Below are 26,227 nucleotides of genomic sequence, written 5' to 3' on the forward strand. Positions count from 1 at the left end.
GATTCTCCTGGCGAGTAGAAACACTACCGATACATTAATGACGCGTGGGATTCGCTTGTTAATGGCATCAGAAACCGAAAATATGAGTATGTACAAGTAGATAATACACAACAGTCTACCAAGAGACCGATCTTGTGACAGCATTGATTAGTGACGTAGGTAATAAAATGGACATTAATGGGATGATCGCCTCGGACGGTAGATCAAGGTTTATACACCAATGATAAAAAACTCCGCATTCACCAAGGACAGCACAGACCGGGCCCGCAAGTGGATCGCTTCGAACGGGAATAGAACGAAATTGAATGAGATGAAAAAAAGCAAAAAGCCAATTAGGAAAAAGTAAAAACGAGAAGAAAGGTTGATGTCATTCGGGCACCGCTTGCACCGACGAAGAGGTACATTCGTTCGTGAACACTGGAAAGTTGAACCTTTTCCCAATATGCTGGAACAAGTCTCTCATGAACTCCTTCTCTACCATACCGTCGGCGAAGCTGTCAAATGCGGCGCGCAGAACGAACATGATGCGCGAAACGAGACACCCCGGGATGCTTTGAATGTAGTACTTCATGCTGCGGCAGATGTTACACCCGAACTGGTAGCGCTCTTGCAGGCTAAGAACGCTGATAAGGCCGCCATCGGTGCCGGAGACAACCAGGCTCAAGGCCCAATAGAAGCAGAGAGAGGTGGCCATAAGGATGTCGGGGAAGATGAGAATCTTTGCTGGTAGGGTTTGCAGCGTAAGCGGGTTGCGCCAGCGGAAAACCGGGAATTCGTCAGGAGAGGGACTGTCAAAATCCTCGAGCGGCGTTCCCGGCGGGTAGGTATCGGCGTATACAGTCTTCCAGGCGTGGAGTCGGTTTTGCAGTTCCGAAGCTTGCTCCCAAAGTTGGCTTTGGCTGACTGCAAGGTCCGCGGATGGGATGTCACCCGACAGTAACCGTGTTGAGAATTCATCGACTCGGGATAGATACTCCGGAATGTCAACTGCGACGTCTAAGAGTCGATGTAAGATATCCTTTGCGGGCGCATTCCCGGCCCAAGGGACTGTCAACCATTCTTTCGAGGCCATAAACGTCGGCTGCCGTTGGACGAGTGCAGCAGTGACCTGCGTTTTTGGTCAGTCCGTTGTGTGGTTCTTGAAGAAGAAAACCAGCCAAAAGATCCATACCCAGTATAATCGAAGGTCCACAAATAACGATCGCTCGAGTCCATAGCGATGTCGGAATGGCGTGCGACTGCGGAGTAGTGCCAAACCGCCCACCTGATGTCGAAAGATTGAGTCTTTCGCCGTTTGCTTGAATGCCTAGGCCGTATTAGCAGGGACGCGAGAAAAGCAATCGATACACATACCTCAACAATGGTTGCCAGCAACACTACAACGAGAACCTCGGTGGATTTGCTATCCTTAGGATCATACAAGGCTTTTTGCAGCTGCCGAAGAGTTCGGACGTAGCGTGAATGTCCCGCAACCTCGATGCTTCGATTTTGACTCCGTCGCCCGGCGACTGTGAGGGAGGCTGCCTCGAAAGCATTGCATAGAAAGGGAGAAAAGACTCGCATCCCTGAGGCTTCGCGCAGGGCGATGGTTCCGCCATATTTGGTGTGGTCTTCCGGACTAAAGGTGGTTATCAGACGCTCGACAAATAATTCCATCACTGAGCCGGCCAGTGTCGGGTCAACCAAATGTTTTTTTTCTTTCAACATCGGTGGGGAAGACTCCTTGGCTACAACGTGTCAGCGGAAAACCAGTCCGCCAGGAGAGGACGCATGACAAGATCAAATGGCAGGTCGGGACCAAAGGAGGCATGTTGATGATGAGGACACCACCTACTTTGTCTCGATAGCTCGACGGAAGTCTCAACATCGGGTGTTGTATCCGAATAACTTTGTTCCTGGCAGCTCGTATGGTTGTCTGCAAGGTCGTCACCTTCCAGAGCATTGTCCTCATCGATCCGCTTAATCTGATAGATCGAGCGTTCCCCCGTCGCGACGTCCTCATATTTGATTGGCGGGAGGTTGGCAAGCTTTCGAGCCTCCGCGAGCTGGTCTTTCAGGGACTCGCAAGTTTCCACTAGGTTTTCGATCAGGGTGGATTGCTGGATATAATGGCGGTCCCGCTTGCTGGTGCCATATTCGCACTCGGAGGGTGTTCCCCGTAAACAACATGCTCCGCATGGCTTGACTCGGTCGCACTATGAAGAATCGCAGCGTCAGTGCGTAGTTCGATCCAGGAACGCGCCCAAGCGGACGGTCGTGATGGCACCCGCGCGGGTAGTGGGTAAAGTACCTTGACTTTGCGTTTATGACAATTTAAACATGAATATGTGGGTCGAATTTTCTTTCGTGTACCAGGCTTAGCTGCAGTGATACCTGGCGGATCTTTGTGTTGAGGGTCCGCATCTTGGTGATCGCTCATTCTCGGTGTTGTTCGCTGATAACTTTGGAGGGGGATTAAGGACGTGAAGGCGAGGTTTCTTGGGTGAGGGGGGCTTGAGACTAGTGCCAAATGTTAGGAAAGAAGGATAATAATAATCCTAAAGCTGACAGCCAGCTGCAGCACGGCCGGTGGCCACACAAAGTTTATTGTGGGTGTCCAGTCAGAGCCTATGTAGCTGACAGAAGCGGGTGCCTGTTGCACCAAAGAAAAAACAAAGAAATTTTGGCCCCGGTCACACTAGTTGCGAGTCCGTTATGCATGGCGGCTGGTGACTGCCTAGTACCCACAGATGATGGTCGTTGGGATTGCACCAAGGCTCCAAAGGATTGGACTATCCAGCGGCCATGAAAATGGCCATTTCCCTCCCTTGTCTGCTCGAGGAGTTCCATTTCCAAAGAATGGCCAAATTCTGGATGAGCCCTACCCATTGTCCCGCTGGTCTGACCACTGCCCATTCTTTGATTTTTCAAAGCGCATGACAGGGGCTAGCCGCACAGAGTCCTCCGGCAGATCGCTAGGTCGTGGGGAATGTGGGACCCACTTGTGATAGGTCAAACGTGCCCACTCTCTGTCTCGCCAAGGTCGAGGCCGGCGCCTGTCAAAGCGTCATTTGTCTCGGACGCGGACCAACCACTGGATGGTCTTGTACAAGGGTGAAAATCCAGATGTCGGAATTAAGACCCATAACCTTCTGCCATTCAATCACGCTTTTCTGCTGCCAGCTGGGATTGAAGGATCAAAAAGGTGTGTTTTTGAAAGGCATCGTAAGACTGTTTTCCCCTCGCCTCGCCAGGTTGGGAGCTTGCAGGGATCTACGAACCCTTTTGCCAGGTCGGGCATGAGATCGTCGCAAATGGCGGTATGAGAGACCTGCCCTTCCAATTGGGTAGAAGGTGATCAGCTCCACTAGTAACCACGCCTGAGGGATAGGAGAGACCCTGACTTTCGTCAGTGTAGGGCAACCAAAAAGCTCTCCCCTTACAGAGAGCCGCGTGGCCGGCGTGAGCGTGGTTGTCCCAACATTGGACGCGCACAAGAAGAACCACATGCCATCCAGTCTTTCGTCAACATCAGCAGTTCCTCGGTCCAGTGCATTAACTGCCCCACAATAGTCCAACGGGATGTAACGGTGTCTAAATACAGCCGCTTCAATGGTAGTTCGAGCTGAGCCCGATCGACCCCAGGGCTGTGATTGGGTTATGCGCCGTTTATCGATATGTGGCTGCTGCACCTTGAATTGGCTGATTACCCAATGGTCCGCCCGAAAGGAGATCCCCCGTTCCACGAGCCTTACTCTGTACACCAGAGGTCATGTGGCTGAGAGACTGGGTGATATGGGGAGGGGCTCTGGGAATCGCATAGTTCAATCAACGTTAGTACTGTTAACTCATTGCCTAACGCTCTATGCGTCGGTCCCCTTGGAAGAATTGGGACATGTACATGGTGGACAAAAAAGAACGAAATGAAGTCAAGAAAAGAAAGATCAGAAGGGCGAAAGACCGAGTTGTAGGTTTATCACGGATTATGGAAGTGAGTGGAAGAAAGATGGAGGAAAATGGAGGAAAATGGAAGTCGAAGTAGGTTGATCTGTGATCACGGGGTGGTCACCTGCTCGGAGTTCTTTGACAGGCAATAATCTCCTATTTCACTTTATGACTTGCCTCTCTTTTTCTCTCTTCTCCCACTTTCTTCTCGCGATACTAGACAACGGCATCGCGCGTACATGACAGCTCCGTCCACCCGACTTGTTTAGTTATCCAGTACATCCGAGATATATATTCTTTGAGGACTACGACAGAATAACCCCTGATTTCGAGGCTTGATCTCACGCCACTTAATATCCACTTGAGTAGATTATTATATATTGTGAGCTTCTAACAACCTAAAAATTGGCCAAGGAAGTGATATACATTGAATGGAAGTATCAACACTCAAGGAATTTGCCGCTGGAAGGTTGATTATTCATACATCGGATATGATTCCCAGTGGGAAAGAGAGAACTGATCTACTATATTCCAACTCCCTTTACCAACCAACCCAGCTGAAACCGGGCAACGCTCCTGAGGTGGGCTTGCCAGAGGGGGTGGGCGTGCTGGTGGGGGTCGGGGTGCGGGTGGGAGTAGGAGTTCTAGTAGGCGTGGGAGTGGGGGTTCTGGTGACGGTCGTCCAAGTTGAGGTTGGCGGAACGGGGAATCCGTCAGCTCCTAGGCCACCCTCCGAGGGAGGAAGAAAGTTCGGACCGCCCGGGGGGAGAACGCGCTTGGCAAGGTTGGCCGACGATGCCAGCTTTCCAACGCCAGCATTGGCTTTGACCAGCGACTTCACCTCGCTGACATCGGCAACAGTGATCTCACCCTCGCCGGATGGCCAGTTGGAGAGAACAGAGTCATCACTGGCAGACAATTCACCTGACTGAGTGAGGACGTTGGCAACACAAGCCCGGCCTAGAGCAGACTCGCAGGCAGATGACTGTTCGCTCGAACCGACAGCAAAGCTGGCGCCCGGCTTGCTCTCATCCTGGAAGGGAGTGTCGACCTGTTCGAAGACGTTGCCCTCAATGAGAACATTGGCACCCTCGCCGACGTCGAAAGCGTGGCCAGTGTTGCTGGACCAGTAGTTGTTGTAAGCGTGCCAGTGGCTGTCGTACTCGAGCTTGGGGGAACGGCCGGAGGTGTGGTGGATGAAGTTGTTGGCAAAGGTGACCTTGTCTCCTTTTCCAAGACCAAGCCTGTTGTGAATGTGAGACATGATAATCAAGATAAACCTGAGGCATGGAAACTTACACTGTCCAGTAATGGTTGCCATCGCACGAAGATGACCACTCGGTTTGGCCGTCGAATTCGCTGTTAGAGATAGTCACGCTGCCGCCTGTGGGTTCACCGGGTTAGCACTCTTTGAGGCCATAAGGCTTGGACTAAGCATCGGCAATACATACTGGACTTGAAACCAGACACGAACATCTGGCGACCAACCAGGGACACCTTGACGTGATCGATCCAGATGTTGTCAGTGCCATCCAACGAGATGGCATCGCCGCCCCAGATATACTGAGGGTTCAGGTTCGTGATGTGGATGTTCTGGATGATGACGTTTTCGGCACCATTGACCAGACGCAGACCCTTGCCCTTAAGCACACCCTCGCTGCCCACACCCACAATAGACTTGTCCGAGGCAACCTCCATGCCCGCGAGGCCGGCGTTATCATACGTGCACTTGATGCTCGGATAGCTACCGCACCAGTCGGATCCCTCGGTCTTGATGGCATTCTGACCTTTATCGCCGCAAGTGTTGGACTCGGGAATGCAGCATTCGCAGTCTGTGCAGGTATCTTCGCTGCCAATAAAATCGAACTCCTTGTCGATAAGGATCACACGCGGAGTGCTATCGGACAGCCACTCCTTCAACTCAGCGATATCGCTCGGTGCCGCGGGCACAGCATCGCCACCGCCGGTTGCTTGGTTGGCAAAGCCGAAAGGCGCACCACTGACTCCTTGAGCAGCCTGCACTGAGGCACCGAACAAGGAAGTTCCAGCGACAAGAGCCAGCAAGAACGCCATAGTGGCACACGGTCGTCAAGAGACTAGGGGGTAAAAAGAAAGGAAGAGAAAGAACGGAACGATCGGCAGACTTGTGATGCAGACCAAATTGACTGAACCAGCAGCCTTAGCAAAAAAAGAATGGAAAGTATTTCAAATGAGAGAACGGAGTGGACAAAAACGAGAAACAAATGCCTTGTCTGCAACTGCGGCGAACGCAGAAAGCCCTGGTAATTATATACTCCATGGCTCGTTGGTCCCAAAATAAACGGCTAATTTGCATAACTGCCCCGAGAATCGACTATGTGCAATGGCCTCCCCATCGGAGGTTGTCGCAGAATGATGGGGTCAATCGTATGGTGAAACGGTGTGGCGCGGCTTGGCACGTTTTATTCAGCCATGTTTTGCCTACTGCGTAGCTTATCCTTGTCGATCATGAGTTTAGCTCCCTCTTGGGTACAACTTCGGGAGTGCTTTTGATTGATGGAAGGTCATACTGAGACATGAGACAAGGACCTTGTCGATCCTTGTTATTCGAGCCAGAGACGTCCGTTGTGCCGGTGTCTCAGACCTGTGCTAAGGAGAGGAAAGAATCAGGTAATGATCGACAAGCCGATGCAAGCGTGAGCCCGTAATTCGCCCAGCAGCTCCACCGGACGATTCAGGATATGGATTATGATATCCTGCATGAAGGCTGCCTTCGGCTCATGTCCGCTATTAATACCTCTGACAGGAGGGAAATTATCGGATAGCCAAGATCCTTTCCACAAGCCACAGTCCAGACCAACGCTGGGGGGATATCCACATCCGTGCTCTCAGACACGGAGTGACCGACTGGACATGGGTCGGACCCGAGATATATCATTGAAGGGATAATTTGCAGTGCGAAGACATCATCGACACGCATTACCACACAGCGTTATTCCCCCATGAAGTCGGAGTATCACTCATCGCAAACTCAATGCGCGCAGCCTGCACGATATCGCCATGCTTCAAAATCGGCACGGTGACTTCCTTCCCATCCACCCTCAAACCCCTCACATACGGCATCGACGGAGCCCCAGGCGCAGTAATATGCAAAACTCTATCCGTGTCTCCGCCGGGAGTATCACCCCCTGTCGCAACCCCATCCGGCCACATGATCTCGATGCTTTCGAAAAAGGGCGACCCGACCACATAGTCATCCCCAGCGGGGTCAACAGGGTAGAACCCCAGTGCCGAGAAAACATACCACGCGCTCATCTGGCCCAGATCCTCGTTCCCACTCAGCCCCCCACTGGTCGCGTTGTGGTTCTCCCACGCGATCGCTCGGATCTTCTCCGCCGCCCGACTTGGCGCCCCAAGCCCAGAGTAGAGGTATGGCACATGGTGACTGGGCTCGTTAGTGTGGTCGTTATGTCCGTCTTCAAAATGCTCGTCCAGCTTCCCCAACAGCGCCTCCCTGTCGCCGAACAGCCGAACCAAACCCGGTACATCGTGCATCACATCGAAGGTGTACACCCAGGAATCGCCCTCCGTCCAGCCCCAGTCCGCGTCGCGTGCCCAAGATCCGTTGTCATTCCGCGCGCGCATAAACTGCGTCTCGTTGTTCCAGACATGCGCATAATTTTTGCTCCGCGCCCGTAACTCTTCAAGCTCCCCTTTGTCAGCACCAGAGACATGCTCGCCGACAATAGCACACGCGTAGTCGTCAAACGCATAGTCCAGCGTGCGACTGGCAGACTCGGACCACCTATCGTTTGAAACCCAGCCTTGCTTCGCGTAGGAAGTGAGGCCCGCGCGAGCTTCGTAGGACGTATTAGGCTGGCGATCGTAGTAAAGCAGGGATGTATCGTCTTGAGGGGGGACAAACGCGTCCTTTCGAACGGCTTGCCATGCTAGGGTGGTATTAAACCCGCGAAACCCGCGAGTAAGCGCGTTAGCTAAAACAGCGTCTACGTGCGTCGCTATCATGATGTTGGTTTCGACGATGTTGGCCCATATGGGGAGTCGGCCGCTCCAGGTGAAGATCTGGAGCAGGGAGCGCATCATGCTGTTTACGCGTTCTGGCGCTAGCAGCGTGAGCAGTGCATGTTCTGCACGGTAGGTGTCCCATATTGACCACGACTGGTAGTAGGAGTCTGGGGCTGTGTGAATGCTGTCGGTGTAGCCTGAGTAGAAGGTGCGGTTGTTCGATGGTGGAGGGAGAGGCTCGGAGAAGTCACTTGGGTATTGTAAGGTGTGGAAGAGGGCCGTGTAGAAGATTGTGCGCGGGTCGTGGTCCGCGTCTGTGCGGTTGACTCCCGATATACGTATGCGACCGAGTTTGTCGAGCCATGCGGCTTTGACGCGTTCGACGGTGTCCTCGAAAGACTGCGAGTTTGGAATCTCGAGGTCGAGATTCGTGCGTGCCTGGTCGATACTTACGTACGAGACCCCGATCCGGACTTCCACTTTGTTGGTGGAGGGCGCGAAGCGAGCGTACGCGCCGCTGAAGTTGCCTTGGTAGTGTTTCGCGCCGTCGTGGGTGGTGTTTCCTGCGGTTGTGCCGTGGGATGCAAACGGCTGCGAGAATCGCGCGACGAAGTAGCCCCGAAAAGACGCAGCTTTGTCTGGGCCAATTCCATAGTCTTGACGTTCAGGGTTGTAACCCGTGATCTCGCGCGCGTCGGGGTTGATAGACACCTCGCCGGTCCAGTTGCGGCGGGTGGCTTGGATGAAGATGTAGGGCCGGGCATGGTCACGGGTGTTGAAGGTGAAGCGAAGATGGCCGGTATGTGCGTCGGCGGACATGGCGGCCTGGTATTTTGTCAGAGACAGACTTCGTGATCAGATAAAATACTCACATGGATTGTATCTCCATTGCTAGTGTCTTCCATCTCGTCACCTTCATTATCTGTCTGCATCGCAGCCTGATGCTGTCTCTTTACCCGCCCATTAGCCCCATCCTGTACATCCTCCGGAACTTTCCCAACACCGCCTGGATCAGGACCATCGCCCACCGCCTCCGCAGTCGCATTCCAGTCTCTCCCTAGCCTTGACGTAGCATCCAACTCAACCTCATAGACATAAGGCGTGGACACCTCATCGTCTTTTTTGAATATCAGACCACGATCCTCAAATAGCGGGCGCACATCCCCAACACCAGGCATCAGCACGACCTGTCCTGCCTCTCCCATCCAAATGGCCGGTTGATGAGTAGCTTGGAACCCGTGTATCAGACGATCTGCATCCCCGTATGGCACCTGCGAAATAAAGTTCTCGCGTGTCTGCGGTGTCCATCGCGTCATGGCAAACGGGGGAGCCACGGAGGGGATCATACCCCCGTTACCGTTGGGGGTGACCCCATACGTTCCAACCCGGGGGTTGACGTGGTCCAGGATGCTAGGAGCATGGTATGGGGCCTGTCTTCGGGTTAGGGATGGATGTGAGAAGAGTGGTGTCGCAAGGATTAGGAGTGTAGCGAAGATGGCATTGCTACTGTGTGTGTAATACATTGTGTATCATAAGTATGGTCCAAATTGGGGCATGATATACTCCTTAACACAGGCGGTACTACCCATAAGGCAACGGGGTTGTGGTGTTGTAGTGGTTCCTTGTCCATCGGATGATCCTCCGCTTTTGCGGGGTTGATGACTCATCACCGTTTAATCATCAACGTGAATCACTCATATCTCGAATGCGATGGGCAATATCATTATAATGACAAGGCACGGGCATGGGATCGCATGCAAGGAATATCAGACAAACAACGGTGGCATTGATCGATGATATGGTGTGGGTAGACCTTGCCTACGGACACTTGAATGTTTGACCACACAATACTCATCATCTGAATATCACCGGCACAAAATGCAGCATCATTGGCTTATTGCGCAAGTTCATGGAAAGAAGCATCTCTTGGATGTGGTAGAGCAGTTCACAGTAGGAGCTAATTGGTGGCATGAAGTCTCATGTCAGGGTCAAGACTCACCGACCTCCAGAATCCCGAGTCAATCGGGTGTAAAAACGCAGGTCAGTTATCTTCATCAGGGAAAGATATAGTTGATCCATTTTCAGTTGATCTCGATGTATGTTTCGAAAAGACTAGTTGTATTGTCGAACCCAGTGGGCGATGGTTCATCCCGAAAGCCTTTGACCCAGCCCTAAGTCACGTCCGCCGGCACGCCGGAAATCGTGAGCCGGCGTGACCCCACAACCTGTCACTTAGATAAAAAATCTTCAATAAGTATCATGGTATAAGATCTAGTGGTTTTTGCTGGATGTTGATGTATGTGGCACTCAAAATCACTCTGTTGATAAAGATTAGAAGCTCAGTATTGTGGGATCAGTATTTGAGCACTTGGATCAGGATATAAATACAATTGCCAAGGCAAATTAAATGGACCAGCATGGTACTCTTATGGGAGAAAAGAAAAGAAAAAGGGAGATGCACAGTAAGGAATATCATCGCTCGTTAGTTACAGCAGTCAACAGAAAACAGGCAATGCGAAAAAAGCCATGCTAGCCAACCAAGAATTAGGGTTATCCCGAGGGCGCAGCCCTTCCGAATATTTACAACACAGTTGCCTGGAATAAGTAAGGTTATAATGAAGAGTTCGCTGGGAGTTCGAAAACCGTGGGTGGTGCCACCCTTGGCCTGCCACTCAGTTCGACAGGATGTGAGAGCCTCCTGTGATCAGGCGTGAGATTTTGCGCGTATTTTTCGCCCTCGTAATAGTGATTGCATGTGGCGGCAGATGCACTTGCCCGTCTCCTTCTGCGGAGAATGAACCACGCCACGCAAATTAGAATGAGGGCACCGACAGATGCTCCAACTCCAATGGCAGCTTTTGTTCCAACGCTCATTTCTTTTGGTTCTTTTGGGGGGTCAGGGGGCGGTGGTTCGTCATGTTCATCTTTGTTGTTGACTTCCGGGGTCGGTGCTGAGCCCGAGGGCGCTCTAGTTGGAGCGGCGGTTATGAACGGGGCGGAGGCAGTGGTGGTAGTCGCCGTCGTTGTCGCACTTTGAGAGTTGGTGGAAGAGCTCTTATCTTTAGGTTCATCGTCTTTTTTCGTGCTGGTTATGTTGAAATAGTGGCTGTTTGCCAGTGGAGAGGTCGTCCCCTCGGGAAAGATGGAGAGGTAGAACATGCTCGAGAAAGAAAGGTCCTTGGTCGTCTGTACTTTCCAGTTCAACGAAGTCACACTACCCGACACATCCTCTAGAGCATAGTCAGTTTCATGCCAATATTTCTGGGCAGAAGGAATGACAACGTACGAGTAAGATACTCAAATGGCTCCATAAACTGGGTTCCGTTCAGTTGCCAGAGGGTGAGCGATGTATTCTCTTCCGTTTGATCGCTCCATTTTATGTTTAGGATTGATCCCTCAGGGTAGATTGGGTTCAGGGAGAAATCGTGCGTCTTTTCGAAAGGTGGTGGATTGATAAACTTGAATGCTCCAAGGGCACCCGGAACTGCTAGAAGCAAAAGAAACGACGAGTGAAGCATCTTGTCCGATCACCCACGGCTGTGTCACTGAGAGAAGCATGCAGCTGCAAAGGGCAGAACAGACGATAGAACAGATTGAAATGTCAGTCATGGAGACGCCCAAGCGAGAAAACAAAGGAAAGGGCCAGTAAACGTGCCTTGCCCTAAGGCAGTAAACCGGCGGCTGCGCACGTTCGCCATGATCTTGAGGCGGGAGCTAATGTCGGGGAAGCGGTTACGGTAGCGTCATGATAGGCCAACCCCGACCCCCGATGCAGCCTACGATTTAGCTTGACCATAGTCGCGCCAATGGACTCGAGTTCTCTTAGCTCCTCCAACAAAGATACGCTGTGGCCGCCTTGTGATATAAATAAGGTCCAGGACTAGTTCCTGGTCATCGGTGGGGCGATTTATGACAAATAAAGACCCCCAACCAGCCCATCTCTTTTCCCACATGTAATCGCCATAAATTTTAGCCCTCTAAAAGCGGGCTAATCTCCCCTATCCTTTTCTGCGTTTGAGCCACAGTCATGTTGGTCTCATATCGGTCGCTCCCTATCTTGAAGTTATCCATTGCAGTCTCGTTTGTTCTGTTTACTATTTTTCTTTATCTGTACTACCGCCCCTCAAGTTTCGCCGACTTGAAAAGTTTGTCGGTCGGCCTTGGCGCATCAGGGTCCACATGGCCAGGAACCTCAGTCGCAGCTGGGGTACCGGAGACTATCTGGTATAAAGTTGGTCCGAATGGACTAAGTGACGATGCGCGAAAATGGGGGGATGACTGCCTGCGAAAAAACCCCACCTTCCGATCTGAGGTCTTGACAGATTCATCAGGGGACTTATTCGTCCAAGAGAACTTCGCCTTTCGTCCCGACATCGTTGACACTTTTCTCGCGCTCCCCATCCCAATCCTCAAGGCCGACTTCCTCCGTTACCTCCTGCTTTACTCAAAGGGCGGCGTCTGGAACGATCTCGATGTCTCTTGCGAAGACACCCCCATCCGGGACTGGATCCCGCAAGAACTAAAAAAAGACGTCAATCTTGTCGTGGGCTGGGAGTTTGATGTCGGCTGGGGAGATAACATCATGCGCCAGTTTGCAACCTGGACGGTCATGGCAAAGCCCAAGTCCCCGCACTTAATGATGGTGATCGATGATATCCTTGATGCTGTGCATCAGATCACCGAAGAACGCCAAATCACTATCCCCGACCTGACAACGGACATAATTCCGGACGTTGTCGATTTTACCGGGCCTCGACGATTGACTACCGGAGTAATTAAGAGCTTGGAATCCAGTCTCCAGAAAACTATTGACAACAAGGAAATTTCGCATCTGCTTGAACCAATGCTGGTTGGTGATGTCTTGATACTGCCTGGCTATTCGCTAGCACGGTCGATGAATACCTACGAAACAAATAACACCGGCCCTGCATTCGTTACGCATCATTATGCTGGCTCTTGGAAGAACAAAGTGGGTGGCGAGGTACAAGCGAGTGTTGATTGATCAGCTATGCTTATAATGTATCATCTGTGGCATATTTTTGTTATCATAGAATGAGCGACGAATTCAAGATTTTCTAGATCCATTGAGGGTTGCTCGCGGGCCTGACATGTATATCCTCGTGGATCCTTTCTCATAATTTTACTCTAGGCGTTTACTCCGATGCCATGGTCGAACGAAGAGTGTCTGGGAGCGACAACGGGGACGGTGTCTGGTCTGCGGGGATTCTTCGATCGACACCCAAGAAGCTAAGTTAGGTACCAAGCTGGGAGCTTTGATTTGACACACATCATCCCCAACTACTTTAAGACAGAGAGATACTAGCGGGATGCCACGATCCTGAGCGTCACCGCTTCAGGCTCTGTTGGCGCCCTGGCGCTTCCTGGCGGTTGTCAACCAGCCCAGCCAACTTGTTGCCGCCAGACCCCAAGCCTCAGGATGCCAGTCGCCAATCTCAGCCTAACAATTGCTATCAAATACAACACTAGACAACGCCATAGCGTAGTCTGCCAACTTTGGGACATCTTAGATTTTCCCACCAATAAGCAAGCCTCTTTCAATCGGTAGAGCCTAAAATATGCACTATATTTCCCACAGACTTACAATTCCTGTACCCTAGAGGGATATATTCATTACCATATGCAGAAAGACCAGCTCCAAAGTACACGCCGGAATACCCTAGAGCCCATAATACCGAGTGGGTTTCAAAAACACCGTTAGCAATAATATACTATAATTTACTGTGCGCAGTACTATTCAACCAATGCAACATGCATATTGGCAATTGAACTGATAAGCTAGCATCTTCTTGTCAAAGGAGCTACATTGAAGATATGAATCATAGTGATGCCTAGTGTATACATCGGGGACGAAATGCATTATATAATCAAGACATCCAGTTATGGGAAGCGGACCATATTTAGCCGAATATCTTGCTTGGTATATAACAAACGAAATTTACAAAGTTGAGGCATTCTTCTGCATGTCAGAAGCATAGGGCTTAATACTCCTAGTATCTAGACCCGACGCGAGACACTATGAATACCCTCAATATTCGACCTCATCAGTCCCTCAATATTCGACCTCATCAGTGTTACCTGTTACTTGATGTGGGTTCTGATAGGCAGGTCTGTAAACAACAAATCTAAGATACTATGTGGGGATATCAGTCAGGTCAAGCCCTATACCAAGTGCTGGTCAACACTTTGGCGTAACGGCCGAGATATTATCGCAACGCCCATGTCCAGACACCATCTACTACCACGCTACAAATATACTAAAACCTTGATCTGATAAGTGATACAAACATTGCCTTATATAGCATCTACTAAAAGAGCAGAAAAAACATGTAATGTATCACAATCTTTAAAAAGATGGGAAATTGCCGGGCTCCTTCTCGGAAGATACCGATAGACTCGGACTTGGCAAGGGGTTGTTATAGACCTGCCGATTCGGCCAACGTCACTTCTAGGCAACTCCGTTCTACTTTAATACAATTGTAATTAGAACACCCAGTATCATTGTAATTAATTACAATACTCGGAGGGAAAACATCCCTTCCATTGCCACTAGTGTCGAGATGCATTGATTCTGCAGGCGACTGCAGCATCATCAATGGTTCTCCAACTTATAAGGCAAGGTTGCCCGCCTTACTCCCGCTGCTTCACTGTTGAATTGAAACTCAACATGGCTGTGCCATGGCTACAAATCTTACCCATGCACAGTAACACCATTTCTCTGTATGAACATTGTCCACCATGGGGAAACCATACCCCCCTACCCAATATCCAGATTTGCGCCATGTCTTGGAAGCCGTTGAACAAACTTATCGCGAGTCCAAGATAATCGTAATTGTCTGTCTCACTGCATGGGCTATTCGTCGATTGAACCTCGGATTTGTCTGGATCATCGTCCTCCTAGCCTTCTGCCGCACGCAACAAAGAGTAACCCTCCGGAGAATACAGCATGCGATACGCGACGAGCTAAGACGACATCATGCACAGAAAAACGCCCACGAACGCGGCGAGACTGTCCTCTGGCTGAACGTCCTCCTCGGCCGAGTGTGGCATCAATACGAACAAGCCATTTGCCAGCGTATCATCCGCTATATAAACAGCAATCTCGCCCGCCAAGGGAATGACTCTCCCGCCGAGGCAGTAATCTTGAAGTCATGGCGGTCCATCGCCCAGCCTCTCCGCCTCACAAAAGTCACCACGAAGTCCAAACCAGGATCTCCAAACATCATCCTCGAAGGAGATTTCGTCGTATCTCTCCTCCCCCCAGAACACAGCTTTCTCTACAACCACTACCTCACTCTACTCGAGCTTACAGCCCCGGACAACACCACTACCGCAGACGACGAACCTCTCCTCGACCTAACGATCACCCACAAGCGAGACCCCTCCACAAAAAAGAAAAAAGAGCACGACCTCTCCGTCAAAGTCCGAACCTTCACCACAACCGGCGTCCTCCGCCTCGAAGTCGACTTCTCGGGCCCCGAACCCGCCCTGCACCCTCCACAGGTTGAACTGCACGAACAGCCTCGAATGGACTGCACCATTCGCACCGTCAGCCAGCACCACTTCCCCTTTCACTTCGCCCACGCAGTCGACTGGCGCCGTCTTGTAGAGATGCAGATCCGGGAGGGGCTGGGATGGACAGGGTTCCAAAGGGTGTTGCCCATGCCGTTCCGGCTGTGGGGGGAGCGGTTCCTGGTTGGAGTCATTCAGTGGTGGGTGGGGGTACAAAAGGCGTTGTAGACTATACCTACGTCAGATTTCAAATCCATCCGCACCGATCCGGGGCGCTGTCCTGCGACGTGTGCATATGATGTGTTGTATGGGTGTCTGGTTCGTTACATTACTGTTAGTGGCTACTTGGCGAGTGGGCCCCAGCCCCGCTCTCATAGGGCTGAGACAGGCCGGGGTGGCTTCTTCTTGGTTGTTATGAGGTTGCCTAGAACTACGGAGGATCCTTCACCAATACTCGGTGACAATGGTTGTTAATAGGGATGTGGTATTTTGGTCCCCCCGGTATTGAATACTATATTACAAGGACAGACCGGTGTCTTCATTGGAAAGGGGGTGACTATTGGCTTCTGGCCGCTGTGTTGCAAAGGATCGCTATTAATAGGATGACCCTTTTAAGTGGTGGAAATATGACATAAACAAACAGAAAATAAACCCACAGGGCCGCTAGTGTTCGCTATAAAACGGAACATCAGAGAGTAATATTCTAAACCGAAAGGAGAATACACAAGATTGCTTCTTTAACACTCCCAAAGATTCTTCAGGCCCCACTTCCAGTGTCGTGAGCCGTAAGTAGTGAATAGTCTGCTAGTCACTTGGCGAACTTGCACTTTTACTAGAACACAAGTGTAACCACTGACCAGTAAGATACTTATACTCAGTATTCATCATCAATTCATATATATAGCCCAAGAATACACCTGCCTTTGAACAATTGATTGTCCTGTACTGGGTGACTGAGTTTAAGTATCACAATATACATATCTAAGTTCCTAGATTAGCTGGGAGTCGATCGCACTATCGTAATTGATCAATACTCTATGCTATATAACACCATGAAATTCATAGTACAAATCGGATATTTGGCACACCACTTGACTAGATATCAGGGATTGTCTATTGTTGTTGGACTCACGGTGGACGGAAATGTGCTTATTCTGGATGTAACGCTTAAAAAGGTTATTGATTATTCCTAGCGGCAGACTGTGTCCATTCGTTTCTTAACCCGTTCTCGAACAGAATTGTAGAATCGGTTCTGACAAGGGGTTCCTTCTATAGAGCCAAATGTCATTAAGTGTTTTCTTATCATTGTGAACACCTCAACTGACTAGTATGAGCTAAATATGTGTACAAACAACTGCGTGACTGAGTCATTATCAATGCTCCTACGAGTCAGGCGATCACGGCATTAATGGAGCATCATATCTAAAGAATTGGCGCTTATAGCTATACTTTATGTGTTTTGATATAATAGAAAAACACAAGATTATAATAAGGATAGAATAATCCACCTATAATGCCTAGTAATAACCCAATGAGAGCATCGTGAAGCTAGAACACGGTGTAGTCAATAGTGGACACAGCCTAGCGGGCCCTTGTTGGGGGCCAAACTATGGGGTCCTCTAAGCCCTAAACAGCCTAAGCGCAACTCGGGCCGGCAGGAATAGGGGGTTTATTGGGGCAGTGATTGGTCTGTTTACAAGAGCTTTCGATCACAGCCGCAGTCTAACCCGGACCATTTTGCGGCTATGCAAGTTTATTTGCCAGACTTGGATTATTGCGGATACTCAAAAGGTCCTTGTGCGGAGTCCTATCGTGTCACCCATCTCGGTGATATTTATCCCAGTCTATTCATCCTGCAATCTCAGCTTCAAGCAATATCGACCCAAACACGAATGTACATTGTTTAAGAACCCTCCTCAATCAATCAAACCAATCCACCATGCAATACACATGCCTCACGCTCCTCCTATTCACCTACACTACCCTAGCAGCACCACAATCCCTGCCACAACCCACAGACAGCACCCTCACAGTACCATCCACAGTGATGTCCATCCTGGAGTCATCCATCCCCTCAGCCGACTTCAGCGCCATCTGCAACAGCCCGGAGACCGCAGAATCTGCCATTCACGAACTAGCTCTTTCCAACCCCGTCTGGTTTCACAGCTTACCTTCCAGTGTTCAAGAATGGGCTTCCGCCGCCTTTGCTTCCCCCATTCCTACATCGGTTGGCAACAACCCAGTTAAGCGTGCCTCCGGCCACGGTTCAAATCGCAGCAATAATGGTGTCGGTGGCTCCAATGATCCGAATAAAACGAGCACTGGTGGTGCAGCGGCGCCTACTGGACCTGTCGCGGTAGGGTTGGTGGGTGCTGCTGGGTTGTTGGCTATTGCGCTGGGGGTGTGAGGGTTGTGTTTGTACAAGGTTCAAACCGTTTCGAGCTGGAATTTATGGATTAATGTCTTGCATCAAGTTGTTATGTATATATAATGTTTATCATGGCTCTGTATATAGAATAGACCTGGGGATGGCTGGTTATGAAGTTTGATTCAGAAAAATAATAACAATCTATAAAGATTCACAGATTATCTACGGTACCCCTACACCCAAAAAACTACCTATGAAATGAATGATGTACGAAACTCGTGGTGATTGATGGCTAGGACCTCACTTGTTGGGGACGAGAGTATAATACAAGATACAAAAAAGATATACCCCTTCCAAGTTCGTCAGTGGATATCTCCCGTCTACGTATCTTGTAGGAGGAAAATGTAAATTCTCACAATAATGAGCTATCCTATGTACAAAAAAGTTCATTTACAGAACCTACTCCGATAAGAATCCCCAAAGTTGTCTTACCACCAGCATCCTGGCTAGTGAAGGCAAAGAAAGAAAATTTAAAATATACACGCTCACTGAGCGTAATCCAAAATTAGTCACATCCACTCATGGTAACGAAATACCAACGGTGGGCCTCAGTGGTCGTCCCGTCAGCCCCAGCGTTGCCCTTATCGGAGTCAATCTCGGTAATCGCTTCAACATCCGCTGTCGTCACGGTCGTGTTGTCCCCGCTAGTGATAAAGTACTCAGGGGCGAAATGATGGAATCCCAATGCCTTGGGTGGGACCTTGCAAACAATGTCGTTGGTGTGGGTGACACGGAAGGTGGAATCGGCCGACTCCTTGGTGATGTACTCCATCAACTCCATATTCCCGATCCGAGGCTGGCCGTAGTTGACCTTGTGACAACTGTCAGTATATGGTCAAAAGAAGAGGACAATGGGAAAATTTACCAGCTCGACGGCATCGCCGGCCTTGCGGAAGATGGTCGCCCCGACAGCAGCCAGTGCAGCGCCGTGGCTGTGTCCCGTGAAGACAAGAGAGAAGTCAGGGTTGCTTTCCTGGGTTTCCTTCACCTTCGCAGTGACGTCCTCCGCTACCGCGTTCCACGCTTCCAAGAAGCCACGGTGGACTTGGCATCCCTCGCAGATGTCGGTGAAATCGATCAAGGGGAAGTTGAGGTTCGCTAGCCAATTCTTGAGATTCGAACTACCCCGGAAGGCCAAGACGATGGCTTTGTTGGTTGTATCTACCGCGATGTACCCCGTGACGCCGCCGTACGCTTCGGAGCTGATTTGGATCAGTGAGTCAATATCCTATGGTCGATGCGCGAAGAACTACTCACTTCTCGAACTCATGAACCGAGGTGGCACCGGCAGCCTCCACCAACGGGCAATTCCCACCATCGCAGGTAATCTTATCGCCCGTGGAGTTAAAGTTGTTGCTGCAGTATGAAGCAGAGCTGTACTGGCCAAAGAGCTCGAGCTTGGCGAATGTCGCCTCGTCGATAGCTAGTGATGTGAGCATCTGCAGAAACGACTAGGATAGAACAACTTACCCCGACGGGCGATTTTGCTGGGAGCAGCCCAAGCCCCAGCCGCCAGAAGGCCGAACAGCGAAATCCTAGAAAAGAACACCATCTTTTTTACTCGTGCTTCGAATTTTAGTTGAGCAGTCCACCTCTCCCTGTATACACCGTCCTGCGCGATCGACCCGACTTTATACCTTCCATGATTCCACCTTGCGCAATTGGTGTTGTATTGTTGCAAATGACCATCGCACGGCCAAGAGCCCCCCGCTCCTCGGTGACATCGCCTGAATTTAGTGGCTAGCCATATACCTCCAATGCAGCCTGTCGTTTCTGCAGGGGAGTGGACCTGGCAATTCGTGTTTGAAGATCTTATGGAATCGACCGTTACCTCCGGCAGAGGCAGATTATTCTGCCTCATATCCACTATAACAGCAAAGTCTTATCTTTCCTGCGCGGGACCCCACCCTCCCCATCTCATTGGGGCTATACTATACGAGTGAGGCAACATCAAGATGACGGTGCTGTCTTGGGAGCAAACACAAGGGACAGTGCGATCTTGGGATTGGCCAATGTAACGTACAACTAACTACAGACCAATATCAAGCCACCGGCTTTCCGGACGGTAAGGGGGATTGTACCATCAGCCGGGACAGTTCCTGCATCACAACCCTCGAGGATAAAACCATGCGGGGCTACGCCCGTCGGGGATCGACAACCCGATTTCTTCATCCACGTTAGGTTTGTTATACCTGCCGCTTCGGGCACCATCTTTTTTGCTTTCTTTTTTTGTAGTGGTCTACTTGCTGATAAACTTATGCAGGCCACGCGACAGGCTGCTCTATCTCCTCCTATCTCGACGAGAGGGGAAGAGCGTCGCTTTCCCCGCTCGAGGCTTGGCCCCGGGTTTCAGGTACGAAGAGCTAAAACAACGTTTTATTTCCTGTTGTTCCCATCATCTTTGATACTTTGTTCTTAGTAATGAAGGATAATCAGGTGCACAGAAACGACAGAGATTGTAAATATAAGTTGGACCGTAATTGACTAGTATCTGATAGGGTCGACCAATTTATCAGATCAGACAACCAAGCTATGCGCAATGACTGCCCCACCACTGATCTGGAAGGATGAGGTGGGTTCAAGATGGGTTGAATCAAACTGAATGTCCAAAGGGGGTTAGAGCCCACAACCGCGAGCTTACGGAGTACAACTTGGTTTATCCCGGAGAAAGCTCGGCCTTTCAGAGTCGGCACAGGAAGAAGATACTCGTAGGCCTGAAGATGACTTACGTTGTGAGCCTCGATCATCTTTGCCTAGACGGCTTTTCGCAGGTGCTTATAGAAACCCTATATGTGTTTTCATTTGAACCCAGGTGGGTGGTAGTCAGATATCGAGAAAGCAAGAGCTAACAGCTTGTATATAATATAACGAATTAGTGCATATCAACGTGAATGGTCATCAGCCCACACTAAGCCTATATTCAGCTAAATCAAAGTATAATGATCTGGCCTACATGAAGCTCTTTCGGAGCCACGCCGAGTTGCAGCAACCTGGAACGGGGCAGACCTTGTTATTTCCCATTAATCAAATGAGGCCTTTAAAGGGTACGGCACCTTTTCTTGGCCACGGAACTATTAGCACAGCTTTTGATATATACTCTCTTGTTTCGTTTTGCCATCACTACAGAATAAGAAGCTGGCATATGTAAATGGGTGTTATTACTAGGCAGACGGCCATTCAATTGTTCTAGGCTATTCCAATATTCGAAACTCTCCGAACTATGCAACTGGTTTTCTCAAAACTTTGATTGGAGTGTCAACTGTGAGGATAGTATCAGTAGTAAGATAATCACAGTATCCTAGATCTCACTGTGTCCTGTAGCGATAAACACTATGATCTAAGTCCGAATAAGGTTTTAATCATGATTAGGCGCTGTTTGGATAGTAAATAAATATTATTTCCTTTTACCCATTTTGTTCCTCTTTTGAGTATTTCTTCTCTTGGCATATAGGTTGCACACAACGTCGGAGCAGAGAAATTGTCCCTTCATGAATATAAAAAAGAAAAGCTTCATGTGTAATGAAGTATTCCTCGACAATCAGACTCCGTCATCAGGCCCCATAGCTAAACAACTTAGCCTTGTTCTACCGACCCACCCACCCAATGACATCATTACCACTTTCTTGCTAGAACTATAAATTTCCACATCTCTCACTTTGGATTTTGATTGCTTTCTAAGTTCAACAATCACAAGTTATTCTAATCTATCATACTCAATCAACCAATTGATTAAGCATGTCCGAATCAATCGCCCTCCTGCGCCGCCGCCGCGCCGACGACCTCACCCGGCTCGCAAACGAACACATGCAGAAAGACCTCCGGGCCGAAGATCGCGAGACTCTCAAATCTGCTGCTTCGACCGTCTCACTCTGGACGGCCATCGGATCCGCCGCAGGCGTTGGTCTCGGCCTATACGTCGCTTTTCGGCTCCGCAGCGCGCGAACAGCCTTTTTCCAGGCGTTCCGCGCAAAGGAGAAGCCGACGCATCTACTTTTTGCGGACGGCCGCCAGGGTAAATTTCCCTTTTTCACTTTATTTTTTCTTCGGTCTGTACATGAGTGACTGACTTGCGAGCAGAGTCTATCCCCGATCTTACGCCGCTGTTAAAACCGACAACCCTTGGTGACTTTGCGACGTACTTTTTCGCCTCGGCTGGTGGATTATTCTTGGGTGGGGAACTTGGTATGTGATCAACTCTGCTCTCCTTTTTTGATCGGCCTTCTTCGTTGTTGTTTTGTTTGCTATGCACAGCGAAGAGCTACTACGCGCGGAAAGCTAATGACTATGACAGGATTCCTCGGTGGAGCGGCCAGTGGGAGCCGTAGTATCACTAAGGACCCGGAGCAGAGGAGGCGCATTGAGGCCGCGTTCCGGAAGTTCCGGGCGGATGTGCTGCGCCAGGAAGCAGACTTGCTTGATCGGGGACAGATGACTGATTCTGTTCTCTAGAATGGTGATCTACTTGATTTGGATGTATTGGGTGTCATGATATTAGCAATTCTCCAGTTGATAAGAGCTAAATAATTAGTATGTGCATTAATAAAAGGTTTATGGAGATGTAATGAATAATGATATATATTTTCATAAGGACAACATAAGGCCCGTGGCAAGTGAAATATTTAGAACATACATATATGAAATCAACAAGCATATTCACTATCTCTACCAGAGCAAGGTCTTAAAGATAGATAACTACCATTGATACTACCTCAGTTATTTACCGCTAGGATTTGCATCGGCTAGGGATGAAACATTTTTGAAACCAGGAGCCAGTACCACAACCACCAATGACTGTCGCTACATATTCAGAAATATTATTATTATCTACGCATAGATTTACATTTCTGTAGATAGTTTGCACTTTCCTCTTTTCGTCTTTCTACATATGTTTAAGTTGAACATTCCCATCGGTTCTATATCATGTTTGCTGCCGATGCTTCGTGCGAAGGTGATCTAACCGCACCACTAAGCGCCTTTCTAGACCCAATGATTGGGGGCTCTACTGCCATCTCCTATTTTTATATTTGGTACGTCTTTGATAGGTAGAAAAGTACTCCACCATTGAAGGTGTTTACGATGGTAGACGCTAAATGATAGGCTTTGGTCGATCCATCGATCCATCGATCCTGGCGCTTACAGGACCAACTCATCGCTTGGCTTGAGGTCTTGCCGTCTATGTTCCTGCGCCATGCAGACGGCTTGCGTTGGTCGCCAGAATGTCGATTGGCATTAGAGACGCGGCATTCGATCGTATATAAGAGGGCAGATTTAACGGGCATGCGTGTCTACGTTCTATGAAAGACTCACGATCAACTTTACCACTACATGATCCAACTTCTATACTTATATTCTGAAATGACAAGAATAATCGAATCCAACTCTGCTGCTACGACCTGCAATGCGTGCAATCAACCCGACCGACAGCAAGGACGAATGCCCACTCTACCAACAGAGAAATACACAGTTGCCATTGTGTGCGCGCTCAAAGAAGAATTGGCCGCGGTCCGATTCATGTTCGACGAATTTCACGAGCGCCCTAAACACCGCATCCCCGGCGACATCAACACATACGTACTAGGGCGTATGAGCGGCCATAATATTGTGCTCTGTGGCATGCTCTCGGGGGTACCAGGCCTTACTTCGGCAACGCGGGTGGCGACCAACATGCTGCGCACATTCACAAGCATTCGCCTCGGCCTCATGGTGGGCATTGGGGGCGGGGTGCCTAGTCGCGAGAATGATGTTCGTCTTGGGGATGTGGTGGTTAGCTACCCATCTCGTCAGCATTCTGGTATCTTCTGTCATGATTTAGGCAAGGTGGTAGAAGGTGAAGAGGATATCCAAATTATGGGATATGTGCCAGAGCCGCCTGATGTTTTGTTGCGAGCGGTCGATGCATTACGGCAGCGGAACCAGGGTGACTGGAGCAGAGTGAATGATCATATCGAGAAAATGATACAGCAGTACCCACGGATGAGAGAATCAGGGTATGGTTGGATGGCGGAGCGGAGCGATAATCTATATAACGGAGCGACAATCGTGGAGCGACCGCCTCGCCCAAATCACAACCCGGTCGTTCATCACGGTTTGATTGCATCCGGAAACCAGGTAATCAAGGACCCCAAAGCGCGAAATCGCTTAGCCAGAAAATACAACGCGCTCTGCGTGGAAATGGAAGGAGCGGCGTTGATGAGCTGCTTTCCTGGCATTGCTATCCGCGGAGTGTGCGACTATGCCGACTCCCACAAGGACGATACCTGGCGGAGATATGCTGCAGGGGTTGCAGCCGGCTATGCAAAAGAGATGCTCTCTTTAGTCAAGAGCGAGCCAGATGGGACTGTCTCCGAAGTCCCGGCTGGGTTTGACAGCCTATTCGACTACATCCACCTAATGATCAGCGAGGCCCTGCAACAGTATCACGAGGTTAATACTGGCAGAATATGAAGAAGCTCGGGTGGGTTAATATCAGAAACCACTATTACTACATGGTTCTAAGGAAAAAAGGATTGCTGGGTTGTTTTCCATTCCCCAGTCAAGATGGTGAGGATCAATATGCATACCTGTGACCATCCGTAGATCACGAGAGAGTTTCCGAAGAGCTAATTTTATATTTACCAAGAGATTAAATGGATAAACAAAGATTATTTGAACCAGAGGTTAGAGAAAAACAAAACAGATCTACCAAGCATGATCATCACTCTTGGCGAGTACTCACTATATGTTTACTAGTGACAGTTAGAATGACTCACCTATCCTATACCAATATAAATCACCCATCAGATGCCACTCAACAACTGCCTCATAATTATAACACCTGCATTATCTTCTTCACCATGCAACTACCTTCCGAAACAACCCTCGCTTTAGCCCAGCCCAATGACATCCCATTCATCGAGGCCATGGTATGCGCCGCATACACCAAATACATCCCGCGCATCGGGAAGCCACCCGGCCCAATGACAGCCGACTACCACCAACTTTTGCAGACCCACGAGGTCTGGGTCCTTCGACTCGGAAATACGATATTAGGGTCTATTGTTCTAAACGCTGCACCCGATCATAACGCTTTGAGCATCAATAACCTGGTTGTTGACCCTGCTGCGCAGGGGAAAGGCTGCGGGCGTGTGCTGATGGCGCAAGCTGAAGCCGTGGCGCGGGAGAGGGGATGTACGGCATTGAAGCTGTTTACGAATGTCCATATGGTTGAGAATGTGGGGATGTATGCTCGGATGGGCTTTATGGAGTTGGAGAGGAGGTTGGATGGAGGATATGAGAGGGTGTTTTTCCGGAAGGAGCTGGTTTGATTCTTGTACCGGATGAGTGAATGGGATGTTGGGTTAGAGTAGTGGGGATCGGGATCAAGTATGATAGTGGGTGGTTTTAGAAAGCTTTGTTGATCATAATATCTGCTTCTAATGCATCATCGTGGGTTTAATGCCTTGTGAATACATTTGACCCTGTCTACATAGCCCATGGGCCACGTCCGACGAGGACATGGACAAGGAAGGTGGGGGGAGACAGACTGTCAAGAACCAGGTAGGTAAACGAATGATGATAGCTCGGTATCGGTTACAAGTAACATGACCTTAATCATCAGTTCCATCTCCGGAATTTTCAGTGCCTCAAACTATGGCCCGATGGTCGTGTCACTGGTGCCTACTGAGCACCATGCCGTTGGGCAAAGACCACTATATATATAACCTGGACAGAGAACAAGATACTGGTAGTACCGCGGGAGCAACGTTCTAATAACAGGGAGCCTTGATACAAGTCGCAATCAGTGCTATCCCCGCTTAAAACCACAGAAACCGGATTTGACCCCGGGATCCGAGTAGTCGGGTTGCACTCGTGTGCCGACTTCGGGTTGTACTATAGCTCCGCGGACCCATGTAACCGTCCCGGGCTTGTTCCTCCTAGTGGTGATGTCCGAGGAGGGTGAATCAATATCACCGGTCGGTTAGTTTACAAGACTGTGTACACAAGCAAATCAGGAGCAGAAATACTTGCGCCTCATTGGTTTCGGTCGGGCGTACTGTGTAAATTCCGAGGGATTTTCGAATGGCCGACCATGCGTAGTATCTTGGGACCATGGAATCCTGTGCTATACATTACACATGATGACTATTCGGAGATATCAAGGCGTAATACACAGAGACGTTGTACCCCGGGCTTCTACCCCATATCCGCGTATCATGTGACTACCCGCGGAGATGGGAACGGCGGCCGGATTGGACGAATCTGGACCCGATGCGGCATTGATCTTGCAACAATTGAACCAATCACGTTAGACTTTCATTGAGCTCATGCCAGCAATCGCCCATTCATGATGATGTCATTTCG

General features: G+C 49.8%; 11 protein-coding genes across 11 annotated transcripts; 6 read left to right on the plus strand and 5 right to left on the minus strand.

The window, feature by feature from the left end:
* Positions 1-16: 16 nt before the first annotated feature.
* Positions 17-2,967, minus strand: BDW47DRAFT_99368 (Zn(II)2Cys6 transcription factor). Its single transcript, XM_024820869.1, has 5 exons — positions 2,291-2,967; positions 1,835-2,195; positions 1,354-1,727; positions 1,172-1,306; positions 17-1,108 (listed from the first exon to the last, which is right to left on the minus strand). The coding sequence occupies exons 1-5, from the start codon at positions 2,417-2,419 to the stop codon at positions 368-370; spliced, it is 1,740 nt and encodes a 579-aa protein (XP_024675611.1). The 5' UTR covers positions 2,420-2,967; the 3' UTR covers positions 17-367.
* Positions 2,968-3,197: 230 nt separating this feature from the next.
* Positions 3,198-4,063, plus strand: BDW47DRAFT_99370 (uncharacterized protein). Its single transcript, XM_024820870.1, has 2 exons — positions 3,198-3,333; positions 3,398-4,063. The coding sequence occupies exon 2, from the start codon at positions 3,592-3,594 to the stop codon at positions 3,904-3,906; it is 315 nt and encodes a 104-aa protein (XP_024675612.1). The 5' UTR covers positions 3,198-3,333; positions 3,398-3,591; the 3' UTR covers positions 3,907-4,063.
* A 291-nt stretch (positions 4,064-4,354) lies between these two features.
* BDW47DRAFT_56518 (polysaccharide lyase family 1 protein) lies at positions 4,355-6,324 on the minus strand. Its single transcript, XM_024819323.1, has 3 exons — positions 5,376-6,324; positions 5,224-5,308; positions 4,355-5,168 (listed from the first exon to the last, which is right to left on the minus strand). Exons 1-3 carry the CDS (start codon positions 5,995-5,997, stop codon positions 4,466-4,468), a joined length of 1,410 nt encoding a protein of 469 aa, XP_024675613.1. The 5' UTR covers positions 5,998-6,324; the 3' UTR covers positions 4,355-4,465.
* A 543-nt stretch (positions 6,325-6,867) lies between these two features.
* Positions 6,868-9,514, minus strand: BDW47DRAFT_56516 (GH92 family glycosyl hydrolase). The gene is made up of 2 exons (XM_024819322.1): positions 8,802-9,514; positions 6,868-8,754 (listed from the first exon to the last, which is right to left on the minus strand). The coding sequence occupies exons 1-2, from the start codon at positions 9,450-9,452 to the stop codon at positions 6,883-6,885; spliced, it is 2,523 nt and encodes an 840-aa protein (XP_024675614.1). The 5' UTR covers positions 9,453-9,514; the 3' UTR covers positions 6,868-6,882.
* Positions 9,515-10,266: 752 nt separating this feature from the next.
* BDW47DRAFT_56543 (uncharacterized protein) lies at positions 10,267-11,705 on the minus strand. The gene is made up of 2 exons (XM_024819324.1): positions 11,216-11,705; positions 10,267-11,159 (listed from the first exon to the last, which is right to left on the minus strand). Exons 1-2 carry the CDS (start codon positions 11,445-11,447, stop codon positions 10,540-10,542), a joined length of 852 nt encoding a protein of 283 aa, XP_024675615.1. The 5' UTR covers positions 11,448-11,705; the 3' UTR covers positions 10,267-10,539.
* A 148-nt stretch (positions 11,706-11,853) lies between these two features.
* Positions 11,854-13,036, plus strand: BDW47DRAFT_99375 (uncharacterized protein). Its single transcript, XM_024820871.1, has one exon. The coding sequence runs from the start codon at positions 11,957-11,959 to the stop codon at positions 12,929-12,931; it is 975 nt and encodes a 324-aa protein (XP_024675616.1). The 5' UTR covers positions 11,854-11,956; the 3' UTR covers positions 12,932-13,036.
* Positions 13,037-17,398: 4,362 nt separating this feature from the next.
* Positions 17,399-17,866, plus strand: BDW47DRAFT_122643 (uncharacterized protein; the record flags this gene model as incomplete). The annotated part of the gene is made up of 1 exon (XM_024815882.1): positions 17,399-17,866. The coding sequence occupies one exon, from the start codon at positions 17,399-17,401 to the stop codon at positions 17,864-17,866; it is 468 nt and encodes a 155-aa protein (XP_024675617.1).
* Positions 17,867-18,392: 526 nt separating this feature from the next.
* On the minus strand, positions 18,393-19,326 carry BDW47DRAFT_115307 (lipase family protein; the record flags this gene model as incomplete). Its single annotated transcript, XM_024814784.1, has 3 exons — positions 18,393-18,698; positions 18,753-19,089; positions 19,145-19,326. The coding sequence occupies 3 exons, from the start codon at positions 19,324-19,326 to the stop codon at positions 18,393-18,395; spliced, it is 825 nt and encodes a 274-aa protein (XP_024675618.1).
* A 2,237-nt stretch (positions 19,327-21,563) lies between these two features.
* BDW47DRAFT_99379 (uncharacterized protein) lies at positions 21,564-22,482 on the plus strand. Its single transcript, XM_024820872.1, has 3 exons — positions 21,564-21,899; positions 21,965-22,069; positions 22,179-22,482. Exons 1-3 carry the CDS (start codon positions 21,623-21,625, stop codon positions 22,334-22,336), a joined length of 540 nt encoding a protein of 179 aa, XP_024675619.1. The 5' UTR covers positions 21,564-21,622; the 3' UTR covers positions 22,337-22,482.
* Positions 22,483-23,320: 838 nt separating this feature from the next.
* BDW47DRAFT_122646 (5'-methylthioadenosine/S-adenosylhomocysteine nucleosidase family protein) lies at positions 23,321-24,331 on the plus strand (the record flags this gene model as incomplete). The annotated part of the gene is made up of 1 exon (XM_024815883.1): positions 23,321-24,331. The coding sequence occupies one exon, from the start codon at positions 23,321-23,323 to the stop codon at positions 24,329-24,331; it is 1,011 nt and encodes a 336-aa protein (XP_024675620.1).
* Positions 24,332-24,675: 344 nt separating this feature from the next.
* On the plus strand, positions 24,676-25,333 carry BDW47DRAFT_99383 (GNAT family N-acetyltransferase). Its single transcript, XM_024820873.1, has one exon. The coding sequence runs from the start codon at positions 24,721-24,723 to the stop codon at positions 25,189-25,191; it is 471 nt and encodes a 156-aa protein (XP_024675621.1). The 5' UTR covers positions 24,676-24,720; the 3' UTR covers positions 25,192-25,333.
* The last annotated feature ends 894 nt before the right edge of the window (positions 25,334-26,227 follow it).

Source organism: Aspergillus candidus (assembly GCF_002847045.1).
Source record: "Aspergillus candidus strain CBS 102.13 unplaced genomic scaffold BDW47scaffold_4, whole genome shotgun sequence".
NCBI lineage: Eukaryota > Fungi > Ascomycota > Eurotiomycetes > Eurotiales > Aspergillaceae > Aspergillus > Aspergillus candidus.